Genomic DNA, 18,311 nt, shown 5'->3' with positions numbered 1-18,311 from the left:
CTGCTATTTTTTATTTAAAAAACTTACAAGGGAGCATCGCGAACTGATACACTACGATTTTGATGAAACTTTGCATAAATATTTATTAGACTTATCTAAGAAGACTTATCTGAGGGAGATATCAACCCTTTTATCCCAACTGCCCTTTCTATGTACGTGCTTATAAGTCCTAAACAACAAAAGATTTCAAAATATAGTAGAAACAGAAGTTATAACGTTTCTTGAGGTCTATAAAGCTGCGTGTAAATTTTGTTGAAAAAATCATTTTTTTTTTTTTGCAAAATTGAATTCTCCTGAATTCGCGATGTTCCCCTGTTAGTTCTTTGATTATAGCATTAAAAGTAGATTGAAAAGTTGGAAAAAACCAAAAAAGTAGCAAATAAAAGATGAACTATATTCGTTTGTGATTAAAAAGTCTGCGAGCCTACACTCTCCACCAGTGTTTTCGTTTAGGTTAATAATCAAAAAACTGTTATCAATGACTCGATCGATCGTCTTTCCTTGGATTTTTCAGACGAGCTACGGATCGTGAAGGATGGCAAATACGGCATGAGAAATAGAAACAACAGTTGGGATGGAATGGTCGGCGAGCTGATTCGCAAAGTAAGTATTGATTGATCTTTTTGTAATAGTTTCCAGGATCCAAAGGACACTTTCGAAACAGAACACTTTAACGACTAGCATGCAACCCCAATTCGAGCGATTTCATCTAGTTGCATGAAAAATTCCATTATTGATCGAAACTCCCCCATCAAGGTAGCTTGTGCTTGCAAGTTCTTCGTGTGCTTTTGGTGCACTTCGAACTACACGTAATGGTCGAGCTTTAAAAAAAGGAAACGCATTTCTTCCTTACTTGTACTCGATTGAAATAAAAATAAATTTGATTAAAATTAAGCATTTCATACCAGATAAATAAACATAGTAGTTTTATAAGCCGATTCAAGCAATCCCTTAGTTCCTAAATATTTATTTATGTTTTCGATTACGCCCCCTGAATTATTTTGATAAATAATTAAAATTATTGAATTCAAAATTAAATTGTTGATGTGGAATAGGAAAATATTTTATTATCTGACTTATTATTTAATTACGATACCATTTATTTTTATTTATATAATTTATATAGTTTATTTATTATTTTTTAAATATATAATTATTCGTCTTTGTATTTAAACAACACGAACATCTTAAAAGTACGAAAAATTAAATTTAGCAACTAATTGCTAATGACTATTATGACTTAGCTGGGAGGAACTATGTTTAATTATTTCTATGAACGTTAACAAGTGAAAACAACTAAAGAAACACGATTTTTTTCATGTATTGTTAACTGTTATTATTTAAGTTTTGTCTTTTAATTTCTATTTTTATTTAAATTTCGCCTTCGAACCATATAGGTAAGAACAGTGTTATTAATATGAATCTTCCAGGTGATATGCGTTATTATTACATAAGTAAATGTTATTTTTGACAATTATATACTTTTTCAGGAAGCAGACATTGCCATCGCTCCTATGACAATCACATCCGAACGCGAGCGAGTGATCGATTTCAGCAAACCTTTCATGTCTCTGGGTATCAGTATTATGATAAAGAAACCGGTGAAACAGAAGCCTGGAGTATTTAGCTTTTTAAACCCGTTAAGCAAGGAGATCTGGGTGTGCGTGATCTTTTCGTATATCGGCGTGTCCATCGTTCTATTTACCGTGTCCAGGTAAATATTTTTTTAGAAAAAGAGTACAGTTAAGGAAATTAGGTTTCAAAGTTGAAGTCAAAATCTTATTCCGGATAGAATTGTAAAAGGAACCTTACACTTTCGACTAACAATTTTACCACCAAATATATGAAAAATACCTTGAAAAAATTTAATAACTTTTTTACTGGTAAGTAATTTAAAGAAAACATACGAGAATAATTGAAAATATCAGTGCGTACAATGTTTTAAAAGCACAATAATATAAACTTTCGACAGCTGTATGTAAACAGCCTTTCCTAAGGCTCTGCAATTCCAAAACATAAAGTAATAAGTGTTAACACAATGAATATAATATAGTAAGAAAATTGAAAATTAAATAATAATAATAAAAATTGAAGCTTGTAGAAATAAATCTAAACCGAAATATTAAAAAACTTATTATATCTTGTTGTGTATGCAATAGAAGATACTTATATGCTGAAAGATTAAAGTTTTATAAATTATAACATAGGTAAAAAAAAGTGAAAGTAGGAGAATACGATATAGAAACGAATGATAAAAGTAATATAGTAAATAATAAATTAATTTAAATATCTCGTTGATCTGAAATATAAACAGGACAAACTCAAAATGATAATTTTTCCTTTTTTTTAGCAAACTATGTATAATAATAACTAAGTATTTAATTCTTTTTTTTATTTACCACTTTACTCTTATCATTTATTTCAAGATCATAGCCACTATCGATATCAAATTTGTATTCGATTATAATTTAGTTTTTTGATTTATAACAAACTTATGCACACAAGGATGCAACGTTTGCTATACTTTGGTGTGCAGATTCTCCCCGTACGAATGGAGAGTATTAACGCTGAGCAGTGGCGGAGATCCATCAGTGAGGAACGATCCCACGTTGCAGCATCCACACGCGTCTCAAGGATCGCCACACATGCCCACCTCGAGCATGGCCAATGACTTTAGTATCATCAACAGCCTCTGGTTCGCATTGGCTGCGTTCATGCAGCAAGGCTGTGATATATCGCCCAGGTAACAATTCATTTTCTCACAAAATTCCCAACAAGAGGTTTCATGAAAATTGATAACCTCGCATCTCGCTGAATTGTCAAATTTTCATCAACGATTATGAAAATGGTAACACATAAGTTTGTTCGTTTGCGTAATCTTATTCTTCAACTCATAATTAAACGGTTGTAGCATTTATTTCCGTTACCTAATTAGACTTACTTTTTCTTCTCTTTGCATCGTTTGTATTTAATCGTTCTCAACAGAATTTTAGAGAATTACCCGAGGAGGAGATCCCATGCTGGACAATCGAAACGTCATGTTGCAATAAAGAAATTATATGCAATAAATTTATGATTCTAGAATTCATTGTTGGTCATAAACATCAATAAAAAAGGAGAGAAACCTTTCATTAATTTACATTTCGCCGTATCCGTCGTGCCACCCCATCGCGGTAGCCTCCTTGATTAATGGTTTAAATATTCGCACGGCGACGATATGAATTGCAAAACTTTGTGGAACCTTCTGTCCTCTGCATCCACGTCGCTGTTCTCAGCTTGCTTCTTCTCCTACGTGACTGCCTGTTCCGCGATTTCGCGTGGGCGGGATGTTAAATTTCATTATTAAATACGGTCGTATCTGTCGGACGTACTCTGTGTAACACGATTACAACGTACACCTCGAGAAAGAAGGAAGAAACGAAACGAGGTAGACGAGACCGAGACTAAAAGTTCCAATATGTGAAAATTTATAAAATGGCTATGATATAATGTATTATTTTTTTTTTATTATTTCATTTTAAGATTTTATACTCATATTTAAAATATTATAATACATTTATTTGTTAGCTGGTCGAAGCAGAATTATTATTATTATTTCCAAAATATGTATTTTGTTCCTTGATCATGGCATCTTGAACTAATGAATCTTTTTCTTTAAACCAAAAATTATACTTCAATTCTACATTGCCATTCTGATTTCACATTATTTACTTTTACAAATATATTATTTTAGTTATATTATAGAGTAATAATTATATTTATTATGTACTGATACTTTTTAAAAAAGTAGACCATCTTGTTCGGGATTACACTGTACCATAAGTGTAAACAAAATAACGAATGTTATTTTAAAGTGTACCGTGAGCTTAAAATGTTTAAGAATCAGAAAACAGAGATATGTCTCCCTAGACAAACAAAGGCTGTTGAAAGTACGGTCAATAGTAACGATTACGGCGAAAAGTAAAAATTAACCTTCGAATGAGAGAATATCCCTTTCACGTTACGATAAATATCAATTTTCAATGCGGATATTAAGTCTTTTCTACTCGTTCAAACAAACACTGTCAGTCTTAACCCTTTGCGGTCCGAAACATTTTTGATATTTCGCTTTAACAGGGCCATACATAATTTGGCTGATTCTATTGTTACCCTAAATAATATCTGTACTTATTTGATTTAATTAATTTGTTTTTTTATTTGATTTATTATTTAGTATATACGGGATATACCCATTTGAGTACATTGATTGCCCGAAGTCAGAGGTAAGAATGGATTATTTGCACCTTTGATCGTAGACAAAAACAACGAATTAGTTAAACTGTTATTGTACTAGTGAACATTCATAGCAATAGATATTTAATATAAATGGAAAATCTTAAAATATTCTACAACGTGAAACTCGAGCTTTCTTTCTTATGTTTATTATATAGAGTGGGAACGAGTGATAAAACCGGACAGAGAATGATTCTACATATAAAAATAAGTTAAAAAGGACGAATGACATTTTTTTGTTCGAGCCTTCGTTTTCGAGATAAATGAATTTGAAAATTTGCGGGGCACACGTGCGATTGAACACTGTTTAACTGGCACGTCCGATACTGTTGCACGCATACCCAATTTCAAACTCGATTTTCTCGAGACCAGGGCCTCGAACGAAAAAATATTGTTACATTTTTTTGTTTATTTTTCCATGTAGAATCATCCTCTGCCCGGTTATATCACGCGTACTACCCTCTACAGGGTGTTCGGCCACCCTTGGGAAAAATTGTAACGGGAGATTCTAGAGGCCAAAACGGGACGAAAATCAAGAATACTAATTTGTTGATGGAGGCTTCGTTAAAAAGTTATTAACGTTTAAAGTTCCTCCCATACTGAATTTTTTTCTCGAAAATGCGCAGGATTTCGGGGGTATGTCTATTCACCAAAAATGGTTGCAATTGACCTTCGCAACCGAAAAAAATTTTTCCAGAACGATTTGAAATTTTTTAATTTTGTCGACTTTGTTCACCTACCTGAATTTTTTTCTCGAAAGTGAATAGGAATTCAGGGATATGTGTATTCACCAAAAATGATTGTAATTGAGCCCCGCAACCAAAAATAATTTTTTCAGAATGATTTGAAATTTTTTAATTTAATTTTTTAATAACTTTTTAAGGAAGCCTCCGTCAAGAAATTGATATTCTTGATTTTCATCTTATTTTGGCCTCTAGAATCTTGCATTAAAATTTTTCCCAGGGGTTGCCGAACACCCTGTATATGTATAACACGTTCCTCTTCTTTTTCCTTAGACTTAATGGTTGAAGCATACTAAAACTGATCTTGTCTTGAATTATATTTAAAATACTGATGATACAATTGTCAGATGGATCGAACTGTATTATGAGAAGATAGGTACAAAACTAGTTAAAAAATGTTATGTCTCAGAATCCAACTTGACGTAGGACCGCAAAGGGTTAACCGTTTGTAACCATTTTCTTCGAAACTCCTTGTATATCGATATCATATTTGACAGATCGATATCAGGACGGATAGTTGGCAGTGTCTGGTGGTTCTTCACTCTGATCCTGATCTCCTCTTACACCGCGAACCTAGCTGCGTTTTTAACTGTCGAAAGAATGGTGGCGCCGATCAACTCGCCAGAAGACTTGGCTTCGCAAACGGAAGTGCAATACGGCACGCTCTCTCACGGATCCACTTGGGATTTTTTTCGCGTAAGTAGCCATTCACGAGGAAAAGAAGAACAGACCTAATGTGAAGAACTCCGTCGAACCGCTTCTCTTCCAGAACTCGAAAATCAACCTTTACACCAAGATGTGGGAGTTTATGAACTCGCGGAGCCACGTGTTCGTCAAAACGTACGACGAGGGCATACGAAGGGTAAGGACCAGCAAAGGGAAATACGCTCTTCTAATAGAGAGCCCTAAAAACGAGTACATCAACGAGAGGGAGCCCTGCGACACGATGAAAGTCGGGAACAACCTTGACGCCAAAGGCTTCGGCGTTGCGACGCCGCTGGGATCTCCACTCAGGTGAACATTAATTATCTTTAATATTTTAGTAATCACGAAACAACCATTTCTTGCTAAATATATTAAATTGGTTCATAAGTCTGTGCGATTTTCATTTTATATCGAATCTAACTCACATTTGCATATCGATTATGTATTATGGATCATTCGATAGTTTTTGTTTCCTTATTTTGGATTATCGTTAATTTCGTATATAGTTCGGGGAATTGAATTATGTAGCAAATCAATTATCTTGTTGATTTACAAAAAACAATTTATTCAAACCACTAACAATAACAAATATTTACTATTCCGATTACTTGTTAGGTGATCTAGTAATACAGTCAAAGTTTAAAAGTAACGCTTGTTCTATTCGCGTCCGGTGCGAAAGCAAGCTCAAAATGTCCAAGTTCTGAATATCCAAGTGATTCAGTTAAAAATCCAACTAATTCTGACAAATGTCCAAGTACTTCGAGAATACAACGAATTCTGCCAATGTCCACTGTCCTGTCCTGGAGGAAGAATCCGTATCTCCCTCTTAGTCTCTTCTTGAAGGCATCGATTGGGCCTTGTCCTGCCCAATCCGAATTTTGAACAATTTTTGGATTGTGCAATGCCCCCAGCCTGGTTTGTTTCATCCTGCAAATGAAGGTCTGCAGGACATTGCACAATCCCTGGGTTAATTTATTACCCATTCTTTATTCCTGTCTTTGTCCTAGTGATTGTCCTAGTGACAAAAGGAGTTGAATAGTTAAAAAATTAATTAAGATTTCTCGACACATTTAATTTCTTAAAGCGACCATATTCATAAAATAATATTTTATCTGTATTGCCCATAACATTCCAAGTCCCGCGTGGAGTTTGAAGATTCCTTTATTAATAATAAAACGACTAATTGCTGCAAATGTTTAAAAAATTCTTAATTCTCAAAGCTAGCGAAGAAGTCACGTATCGTAAACCCAATCATGTTAAGATTCTATTTGAATCCTTGGCATTAATGTTTCCAACGTTACAGAGATCCGATAAACCTGGCAGTGCTGTCGCTGAAGGAAAATGGCGAGTTAGCGAAATTGGTGAATCGATGGTGGTACGACAGAACGGAATGCAGGCATGGTGACAAACAAGATGCCTCGAGAAACGAATTGTCCCTCAGCAACGTGGCAGGGATATTCTACATCCTCATTGGTGGCCTTCTATTAGCACTGGCCGTCGCCCTACTTGAGTTTTGTTATAAATCGCACACGGAAGCTACTAGAGCGAAGGTAATAATTGATTCATTAATGCGGTCAATGTAAATACGATAAATCTATCTGTTGAATCGCTACGTGTACATTGAAATACTGAAACCGCAAAGGAAGCAGTGAAATATTGATGAATATTATTGTATACGTTTTATAAATATGGCGAAATTTATTTAAAACACACTCGATGTTTCACTGAACTGTTTCTAAATGATTTATAATGGCATATACATATTAACTCCTTGGTGTACAATTTAATTACAAGTAATTTTTCATACGTATATTATTTCATTTTGTTTCAATTTATTCGTTCGTGCAATACTCACAAAAAAACAGACTTGTTTTACGAATATTCTGCGAATGTAATAATGTGTTGATTGTAATATCATAATTGTACTGCAAGGAGTTAATGCAGAACTGAATAGGCTGTTTTAACCAATCTGTATCATCCGAAATACTATGGATGTCATAATTTAAAGTATTCGCTGTTAATGAAAAACAGCTATTAATAGCAAAGTGGCTTAGAGAAAACTAACGATTCCCGTACGGCCCATAAAATAAAAAATCGACTTAATAGACCCTTTCTAAGAAAGAGAAAGACTTTATGGTCCAAGAATGGTAGATCAAACTGTTCCGATATTTTTTAACAGTAACATTGGCAAACACATTTTTGTTTGTTTAATATGTAGATCAATCAACTTCACATAAAGTTTATTCAATTTATTATGAAATTCTCCAAGAGTTAAACTCATCATTTTAATTCTATTTTCGATTTCTAAAATTCACATATAAAATCGATTTTTGTTTAAAAAAGAATTTGCTTTTTTCAAACGCTGGAATTGCAATTCTTCGTGTTTGTTTTAGAAATAGGTATAATCTCGGTGTAAATTATTTGCCTTTATGAAATTTTACTTTTGGCTATCGGAAACCTGTACGTATACATATACGAATTAGAATATTTAAAAAGTATACTTTTTCTGTATTTTACGAACATTTTAAAATATTTTATTTAAATATCACGAATAGTTTTCTTAAAAAATGATGTATGAAAATCACCTATTTTCTAATCTCGTTACTCTAGAACCCCCTAACTTCTCAGTCGCATACAGTAGTGTAGGTGTTAAATTCCCCATAGAATGTATGACAAGGTTTCAGAGGGGACTGCGTTTACCAATAATTTCCGGATAAAATGGTCCAGTCGTGGGTAATTAACGTTCACTTTTCCAGATACCGTTGTCGGACGCGATGAAGGCGAAAGCTCGACTGACGATCGGCGGCGGCCGAGATTTCGACAATGGCCGGGTGAGTGACGCGATCACTTGCTATCGCTCTTAGATTTTTGTGATCGATCGCACGCGTACGCCGCGACTAGAGTCCGTAGAAACGCGCTGGTGACGGACGAGCGGGGATGAAACGAAACGTTCCATTCTTTAAATCCAACAACAGCGCCGTAGATCGTGTCCTAAGGAAAATGTAGGGTCAGTATCGGAAAGAATAGCGAAAATAGTCGTATTGGGTCAAACGTTACACTCCATCTTCGCAATATCTGACGACCAAGACGATACAGGGTCTTTCAAAAAAGTATTAACGCTTATAGAGAAGAAAATTGTTCAGAGGAACAACTGTATTTTGTCTTTAAAGACTCTCCACCTCTTTATCTAATTGTTGAACATTTCGTAAAGTAGTTTGTACTCCATATGATTTCCCCTTAAAGGGTCTGATCGTTTTCCTTGTCTACGTATATACTTTGTCACTGTTTGAGCGAACGTTTTCATCCTCCGCCGGTCTGTAGCCAAGCGCGATGTCGTGTACATCGTGTACATACATACGTAACGAAAGATCACCATTATACATATTCGTGTAATACATATTTATATATAGCTATATACGTATACATAGAAACATACAATAGAGTACGTTTGGCATGCAGTTAGCAGCGTGTACACGCTCGACATACATTGTGGTTGAAAGACGACCGAGCGTCGAGAATTTTGGACGGGGGATGGGTTCTCGAGCGTTGTCTAACAACATGGCCGACCAATAGACGATCAGCGATCGTCGTCGATGTGTCGTGTATACATAGATACGAATATAGCATATTATACATACATATATACGTAAATGCGTGCGATGTGCGGCTGGCTGGATCTGTTGCGCTCTTTTCTATCTCTATCTATCTACCTCTCTGTCTTTCACTTTCTCTGTTTGTACTCGATGGATGCAGAAGACGTATTTGCTCGTTTGCGCGTTTCGTTCTACTTATGTTTTTGTCTCTAGTGGTACGGACTGCAGAGTTAGACGGAGGATGCATGCGCCTTTCCCGGGACCATATGTGAGTACTCTCGCCCTTAATTTTAATTCCCGATTTTCTATACGTATCATTCTGCATCGTTCATCCTCCCCGCTTCTTGTGTACACGGCTTTAAGTAGCACCCGTCTCCGTCCCAATTTTCTTTCCTGTTGCCTTGGGCGCGACGGAACGTCGATGGATCGAGCCCTCATCGATGGCGTTCTACCGCGTGCAACTCGTCGCGACGAGGGTATTTCGCTCCTATCGAAATTATCCCTGATTGGCTGAATGGCGGAATATAAAAAACATTTTAGCAACGAGATTGCAACGGAATGTTCAGTGACCATGTTTCTGATTGCTTGGCCAAGAACGTTCGACATTTGACTTGTCTGACTGAAACGATCCTGTTCTACTTATACGACTTACAATTGGAAATACATCAGACCCTCGAGTGATACGGTCAATTGATTTCGTATTATTTTAGACACATGGTTTATATAAACTTGGGGATTATGTTTCATGTTATTTGAGATGTATAATTTGTGCAATGTTTAAGATTGCATTTTGAGTTATTGAAAACCGTGCAATCGGAAAGTTAATTTTAAACGAAAAAAATAATATTTTGTATTTTTAAGAATTGCCAAGTTCTTCGAACGAAACGATGATTTTCATGAACTAACAAGAAATCATTTATTGACAAAGCAAATGTTACTTATACAGGGTAAAATTTTAATGGAAGATTCTAGAGGCCAAAATAAGACGAAAATGAAGAATACCAATTTGTTGATTGAAGATTCGTTAAAAAGTTATTAACTTTTAAAGTTACTCAAGTATTAAATGTTTTTCTCGAAAATACGCAGGATTTCGGGAATATGTCTATTCACCATAAATGATTGTAATTGACTCGTGTAACAAATATAATTTTTTCAGAATAATTTGAAATTTTTCAATAACTTTTTAACGAAGCCATAATCAAGAAATTGATATTCTTGATTTTCGTCTTATTTTTCCCTGGGGTGGCCGAACGCCCTATATAGATGTTCTCGACCTATTTTTGGTTATCTTAAGATAATATTAAGCGGTCAATAAAACGTAAAGCAATATGAACACATAAAAATGGAAAGCAAAGTGAATTATTAGGCAACGATTACACTTCGATCATATTAATATCTTTACCTCATTTTTACCATATTTAACCTATATCATTGTGCAAACGTTCTTCTTTCATCAGGAAGAATGATTTTAATTAAATTATTTGTCTCTATACCATTAATTATAAACAATTTTGTATTTTGTATTAAATTCACGTATTACGAATCGTTATTTTGTTATCGGAAAATGGCCGATAAAACATCGATAATGTTTATAAATAAATTTAACATTTGCTATGTCATATATTTCTAATCAGTTTAATTAAAAATTCCTTATTCAAAAAGGTAAAACAAACAGAATGTTCGATTTATAGAACCGAAACTTAACGATTCAAGTACCGTGTTACTCGAATGTTGTTTATATTTTGTTTCAAAGTTGCAAATAAAAAACGAAATCTCCAAAGTGATCAGCCAATCGCAAATAATCAATTCACTTTTACGATAACTGACGATGCATTTTCTTCGACAGTCATCGATCTACACATTGCCATTAAGAGTTCATCACTTGTCAGTTTCTCACTTTCATCGCATTTTCACGTCATTTCTTTCTTACATTCGAACAATTCGACAATAAGCACTACTACATTTGTCTATTTAAAGATATTATTGTTCTCGTAAGATCGACCAACCACCATAAAAGTCAAAATGAAAGTGTTGACAGAAAATCGTTATCGAAAATTCCTTCAAATTCTGATCGCATCGATTGCGCAGTTCACTGTTTAAATCCTGGAGAAGAAAAGGATTCACACAAAATGGAGAGCAGCATTTAGTTATTGAATATTAACGTGCATTGTAAATGAACACGGACGATGTCTACCTGCTCCTTCGGTTCTGTAGTTCTTTCGTCGTTACGACAGCTTTGGTTATCATGAGATGCTAGTTTTACAAGCGTGAAATGTGCATGGCTTCGGGCAATTTTCTAGCAATTCGCGTAAGCAAGGCGTGGTTTGTCGAGTCGCATGTCGCTTTCAAAGATCGCAACGCTTACACATTAGACGTATAATACGCGAAATAAAATCTCTTTCATTCTGCCCTTCTCGTGACAACCGGAAGACGCCATTCTTTCTTACGAAACGAATATTTTGCACAAAGGTCAGGACGATAGCATGAAAACAAAGAAGAATCTTATGCACCTAGAGAAACACACTCACTCTTACCACACACACACACACACTTATCAACTGGAAGACTCGTTTAGGGCATTCGAAATAATTTAAGGTTCTTAAAAAACTATCGAAGGCACCATTGTTTCCATCATCTTCTCGCGACTGGATGATTCGTTCCTGACATCGTTTAATCGCATATTTCCTCTCGACACACTTTCTATAAATTTTTCTCATCACAATGGTTATCAATTGATTGCGGACGTTTATTACATCATCTGTAGAAAATACTGGAATTGTGCCGAAACATACAAAAAATATATAGAATGTACGTGGTAGTGTTGCTTAATTTTTTTTTTAAAGGTCTAAGTTATGCAACAAGATGTTCTCAGGGAAAATAATATGTTATTTAATATGTTATTGAATATCCTTAGAGAATAGATCGTTGACTCGAGCGACTTGGAAGGAGCTGTTACATTATGAGGTAAAAAATAAAATATTTTGTCTAAAACGAAAGTTGAAGTTGATTTTAAAATCTCTTTAACATCTCATAAACAACCTTCGCAAAATGGTAAAAATAATAGAATTGTGTACTCTGCTAGTGACTGTCTTAATATTTTATGCACGTATGACATATACTAATATGGAAAACGTACAACATATATGAAGAATATGTTTGATTTTATATAATAAAAATAATTGTTCTCGTGCTTTTCACACGATTAGTATATGTTCTTCATACACGCCTACACGACAAAAGCATAAAATTCTCAATCTAGTGACAATTTATCCTGAAGCAGTAAAATAAGCAATTTAATGTTCGTACATCTACGAACAACGAAATATATATTGATGCCGGTTTTTCGTTTGTTTCCAAACACGAATGAAAATTGGTATAAACATCCGCAGTCAATCGTCTAAGAATAAACGCACACCGACCACTTCTAGGTTATTTCACGCCAAATCGACCATTTTGTGTGCTCGATGTCAGAGATTCTAATGAAATTTAAGATATAGTCCATGTTAAATTAGGAGATGGAGTGTTTGGACTTTCATCTTACTAATTTCGAATTTGTTTAAGTAAACATGAGCTATAAATATAATTTAAGCTCAAGGATTGTTAATTATACTGACTTGAAATGTTTTTGTTTTTATCTGGAATGATTACCTATTAATCTCTATTTAACACGACTAATACAATTTTAACACTTTGTATTCTAACTTTTCATAGCAAGTCGATAAGTTAGAGTTGCAAGAAACATACAAGTGTAGCACTATCATCACAGACGAGGTATATGAACTATCATCAACGAAGGTGGAATATATCGCTCTTGCGGAAACTACGTAGGAAAGTTTGTGGATACGTCGTATATTAAAAGATTTCGGGGAAAGAAGAAATTAGTTATACAAAGTATTCACGCTATTACTGACCAGCAATTTTTTGTCGAAAACTATTTTAATTAGAAAAAAATGAACGAGGGAAAAGCTTTACAGTTTCTTGCAGCCAATAGAACAGTGTATATCAACTTTGTAGAATTGAAATTGCTCAATAGAAGTAGAAATAGATGTAAACACTCTGAAAATAAATGAGAACAACGTATTCAGTCACGTTGTACGAGCCAAGACGTATCAGAAAGAAATATTCGTAAATAAAATGTTACAAAACATTACAAATATTTTCTTCATTCTTGGTCTTGTGTGACTTTGAAGGTCGTCATATAGTACACGAATGAGTTCATCTTGAGAAACGCTTTCAAATGACATAAAAAAATATATGGCATTTCATTTAAAAAATTAAAATCAGCTTCATTTCTCGAAAAATTATGTAGATATGCAAAATTGTTATACACTCTCTTATTGGTTGTAAGAAACTGTAAAACGATTTCCTCTTTCATTTCATTTAATTTGTACAGTTTGCGAAAAAATTGCTGACTAGTAATAGCAAAATTTATAATTGTATATGGCTTTTCAAGTATAGGATACTTGAACTTACTTTTTACCAGAAATTAACATGGGTGCCGCATATGAAGCATCTAAAAACTTCATGCACAAGAAAAATGAACATTATAAAAGCTCTAGCAAACAACAGCTGGAGAGTCGATCAGGAAATTATAATAAAAACCTATCAGGCATTAATACGATCCAAACTAGACTATTGTTCAACAGTTTAATTAACTGTTAACTAAAATGATAGACCCGATCCAAAATGCCACCCTAAAAGTAGCTACTGGAATGTTGCATTATGGATCTCGTCCAAAAAAAACAAAAACGCACGAAATAACACGAGATTTTTATCAACCATTACCCACCAATAATGTGAAGAGGAAAGACCGAATAATCATGACAAGGCTACGAACTGGACACTGTAAACTCACACACGAGTACCTAATGAAAAAAACCGAACCACCAACCTGCAACAATGCAGAAGATACATCGTCCAAAGACAAAAATATAAGATAACATCATCTATAGCCTTGATGTCACAGAAACATATAGAAAGTCGTCGCTAATGACCCGAAGGTCATGCAACGTAAAACATGAATTAAAAAAGAAACAGAAGAAATACATACAGGGTGTCCCAGTTTTTTCCGGCATAAACTTGCCAGCGTGTTTTACAAACAAAAGTAAGAAAATAATATTGTGTGAACATATGCTCTCAACAAAATGAACAAAATTATTAATAAAATTTGTCTACCTACACGAATTTTTTTCTTAAAAATGCCTAAGATTTGGTGAATGTGTCTATTCACCAAAGATGATTGAAATTGACACCTACCCCCTGTCAATAACTCTTAAAAATTTGTTTTTCATTTTTAATAATTTTACTTGACGCCCTACAGGAAAGTTGTGTAATAGTTTTTTGTAGGTACCCATGAGCACTACTTCAGAAAAAAATTTCATTGAAAGACATTCACTATTGCAGGAGTTATAGACGTTTGATTATTTCATTTTGGGGGAACAAGGAACAACTTTTCGAATATTTTTGGAATTTCTACATATTCTACACCAAAATACGCGTTGTTTGCCTTTTTAAACATTAAAATCCTCCAATCCGTTCAGAAGTTATGATGGTTTAAAGATTTGCATTTTCGGGGAACCATTTCAGGCCTCAGATTATATTTTCGGCGATGAATTTTTTTCTCGAAACTACGTAGAATTTCGGGGGTATGTCTATTCATAAAAAATGATTATAATTGACCCTCGCAGCTAAAAATATTTTTTCAAGAACGATTTGAAATTTTTTTTTCGCCGAAAAAATTCATGCCGAGATGGAACTTTAAACGTTAATAACTTTTTAACGAAGCTTCAATCAACAAATTGACATTCTTGTTTTTCGTCTTATTTTGGCCTCTAGAATCTCTCACTCAAATTATTGACTGTAATGAACAGCACTTCGAACACCGCTTTAAATAAAATTTGTTTAAAAAATATCTCAGAAATTATTCATTTGAAGTCCCACGTTGTGTAATACTTTTTTACGCAAAATTTGATGATTTATTCGAATTCGAAAAAAAACATTAGACATTCCATTTAAAAAACTGAAGGTGAGCCTAATATCTCAATAAAAAGTAAGGTAATAAAAGCAAGATTGGAGCACTGTATGTCCCTCTAGATACCATGCAACTTTTGTTTGAAACATTTTTTCGTACAACGAATACCTTACGAGTTATTTGAAGTCGTCATGTTAGGAGACTCAACCTGCATATTGTTTAGCTGGTTAGTATATCAACCACATATGATATTACGAATAGGATATAAGTGTTGATACATTATTTAGATGCGTTCATCTTATGCCTTGTAAATTCGAATTCGCGCTAACAAATTTCATAAAAATCCCTGACATCGTGCGCAAGTATAGATCGGTTCCGAACGATCCCTCTGTTCTCCATACATTTGTCCTAAACATCTGAGTGGCACATCGCTAAACGCACCACCGTTGAATTTCCAGTACTACGCTCCGGCAAACGCGATTGGCAATACCGAGGGCGACCAGATACACAGCAATACGCATACCCAGGTGTAAATTACCAGGAGTCGCCAAGCGAGTCGCCCGCCATCTCCCTGCCCACGCCTCCGCCGCCGCCCCTGGTGGCGGCTGTGCCCCCGCCGCCGCCGCCACCGCCGCCCAGAAGACCGCGACGAAGCGTCACGTTCGCGGAATCGCCGCCAAAGAGTCCGAAGAAGATCAGGTTCTCGCCGTTCCAGCGGAAACCCGGCAACCTGATGCTGGACGTCGCGGTGCCCTGGACGCCGGCTTCCCCGCGCGTCTGGACTGGCAAAATTGGCGACAACAAGCCTGAGTACGTTAAGTAAACGCGACAGGTCGTCCTACGGAGTTACCGTAGGACGGTCCGCCGGTGCTAGTTGTGAATCGCAACGATCGAAAAGACTGTGGCTAATCCTCGATCCGCAACCCTGAGCAACGCGTTTGCCGCTAGTCGAATCTCCGCGACTCGCCGTTAATCTCGCTGCTTTCAACGTCGCTCTACCGTGCTCGAAGATTCGCAATATCCCCGTTTCAAGTTCCTCCGTGCTCGTAACAATCGTTCGAGCACGGTCGTAGATCGGCGATCGGGTCTCGCTGTACACGGTAACGCGAACGTTGGAAGCCCAAAGAAACAGAAAAAGCCGTGTCACGGTGTGACGAGGACTCTCGTAACCGCGACGAACTCGAACTCGAACTCGAAAAATGGTCGCGCCTGTCCGACGAGGATCCTTGCCAACCGGCCGCGTTTGTACATTGTATATAAATTATAATCGAATCAAACCGAGACGAATCAAAACGCAAAAGACACAAACGAACACACTGGCTGTCGGCGACACGACAGGTCGCGAAATTCGATAGTAGAATTCGATGGTCCTGGGGTGGGTGCATGTGCAACCAGCAACTCGAAACGACACGTTAAACTGCCATTTCCGTGAGAATAAAAACCCGTACACGCACACACCGACACACCGACATGTTCACGCGCACATACACACGTACGTATATGTATACATAATATACGAGGGGGAATGCACGTGGAGGAACGAAGATGACGCGAAAGAGGAACGATCGACGAGAAGCGTCCGCAGGACGAAGGGATACTGAGGAACACCTGGTCGTACCGCGTACCAGATAGACGGGTCGATCGTGACGACACTACTATTATTATTACCTTTACTCTGATTACTATTATTACGATCGGTAGGTTTTATTATGGATTAATTACGATGATCAATGTACACCCGGTGCAATCCTATTTTGTGGATCTCGCGAGAATTATTCGTTGCGTAAAAAGAAATGAAGTAAAACCTAAAAAAAAAAAAAAGAAAAAAAAGAGAAATAATAATGTGACGAAAACCACTGGAGCCGCGATACGTTTTTTAACTGATAAAGGTGTATAATCACATCGATGCGTGAACAATGCGTGTGTGATAAATGGTATATACATATATACATAAATAAATACATACATATGCATTTATGTATATATAAATATATATATATATATAAATATAAATATAAATATACATACGTATAGACGTTTATTGAAAGATGTACGTACGACGCGAGACTACGTGTGGACGAGAGAACGTGACGAGCGTATGGACATAGGTTTAATCGTGTAAACGCATTATTAAGTACCTATCATTGCCAGTTCGCGTCGATCCGAGCCGAGAGAGGACGAAGGAGCGTCGTTTTCTTGTTGTACGACACGCATTATTACATTTTACACGTCATTGTTCGCCGTCACCGCCAAGGAGTTCCTTCGCGTCGTCGGATCGCCATGATCTGGCTCGATAAATGACGTTTACGGCCAAGGTTTTTTGTGCCAAACGACAGTGTTTCCTCCTCTGACGATGTCCGATGTTACGACGTTTTCGAAAAGCACGCGAATCCGATTTCGTGGTGAGAAATATTGGGATATCTCTAGAGAAAATTAGTTGGTTCGAACATTTTATTGTTGAACATTTTCGATTCTGTTATTAGAGTTACCCCTGGTATATGAAAATAAAGTTCGTCGAATATCTAAAATATAAGGAAAAATAAAAAAGGAACTACTGGCAAATGAATTAAAAATATAAAAGTTGGATTTTAATTTAATTTCATATCCAAAACTGAAATGCATTTGAGAATTAATTATAACTAATTCGTAACAAATAAAATTGTGCAACGATAGAATATATAATTTAAATTCACTTGTGGTATGTTACATCTTATGATGAATTGTAGAAAATTAAAATGTAGTTCGTGAAGAGAAAGTATAAATACTAAAAACATTGACAAATTATACGTTATAATTTAAGGTTTCTCTCTTCTCAAATATAATATCTTGCTCAAGTCGGAAAATCAACCACAAAGCATACGGGGTGTTCGGTCACCCCTGGAAAAAATTTTAACGGGATATTCTGGAGGCAAAAATAAGACGAAAATCAACAATATCAATTTGTTGATTGAGGCTTCGTTAAAAAGTTATTAAAAAATTTCAAATCGTTCCGAAAAAATTATTTTTGTTGCGGGGGCCAATTACAAT

At 35.6% G+C, this 18,311-nt stretch overlaps 1 protein-coding gene across 2 annotated transcripts in view; it reads left to right on the top strand.

The window, feature by feature from the left end:
* The window catches only part of LOC122401933 (glutamate receptor 1-like), a 458,535-nt gene extending 442,355 nt beyond the window's left edge, over positions 1–16,180 (top strand). The window contains exons 12-20 of one of the 2 annotated variants that reach the window (XM_043404374.1): positions 515–603; positions 1,491–1,714; positions 2,537–2,743; positions 5,513–5,711; positions 5,785–6,029; positions 7,024–7,270; positions 8,477–8,551; positions 9,527–9,581; positions 15,743–16,180. In XM_043404374.1, coding sequence (XP_043260309.1) covers positions 515–603; positions 1,491–1,714; positions 2,537–2,743; positions 5,513–5,711; positions 5,785–6,029; positions 7,024–7,270; positions 8,477–8,551; positions 9,527–9,547 — 1,307 coding nt within the window. In that variant the 3' untranslated portion in view covers positions 9,548–9,581; positions 15,743–16,180. Of the gene's footprint in view, positions 1–514; positions 604–1,490; positions 1,715–2,536; positions 2,744–5,512; positions 5,712–5,784; positions 6,030–7,023; positions 7,271–8,476; positions 8,612–9,526; positions 9,582–15,742 lie in introns of those variants that run through there. The other variant, XM_043404373.1, reaches the window with a different exon arrangement.
* Positions 16,181–18,311: the final 2,131 nt, after the last annotated feature.

This window comes from Colletes gigas, unplaced genomic scaffold (genome assembly GCF_013123115.1).
Source record: "Colletes gigas isolate AHSC1104 unplaced genomic scaffold, ASM1312311v1 Colletes_gigas_Sc00030, whole genome shotgun sequence".
NCBI classification, from domain to species: domain Eukaryota; kingdom Metazoa; phylum Arthropoda; class Insecta; order Hymenoptera; family Colletidae; genus Colletes; species Colletes gigas.
This window is presented reverse-complemented; position numbering and strand designations above follow the sequence as displayed.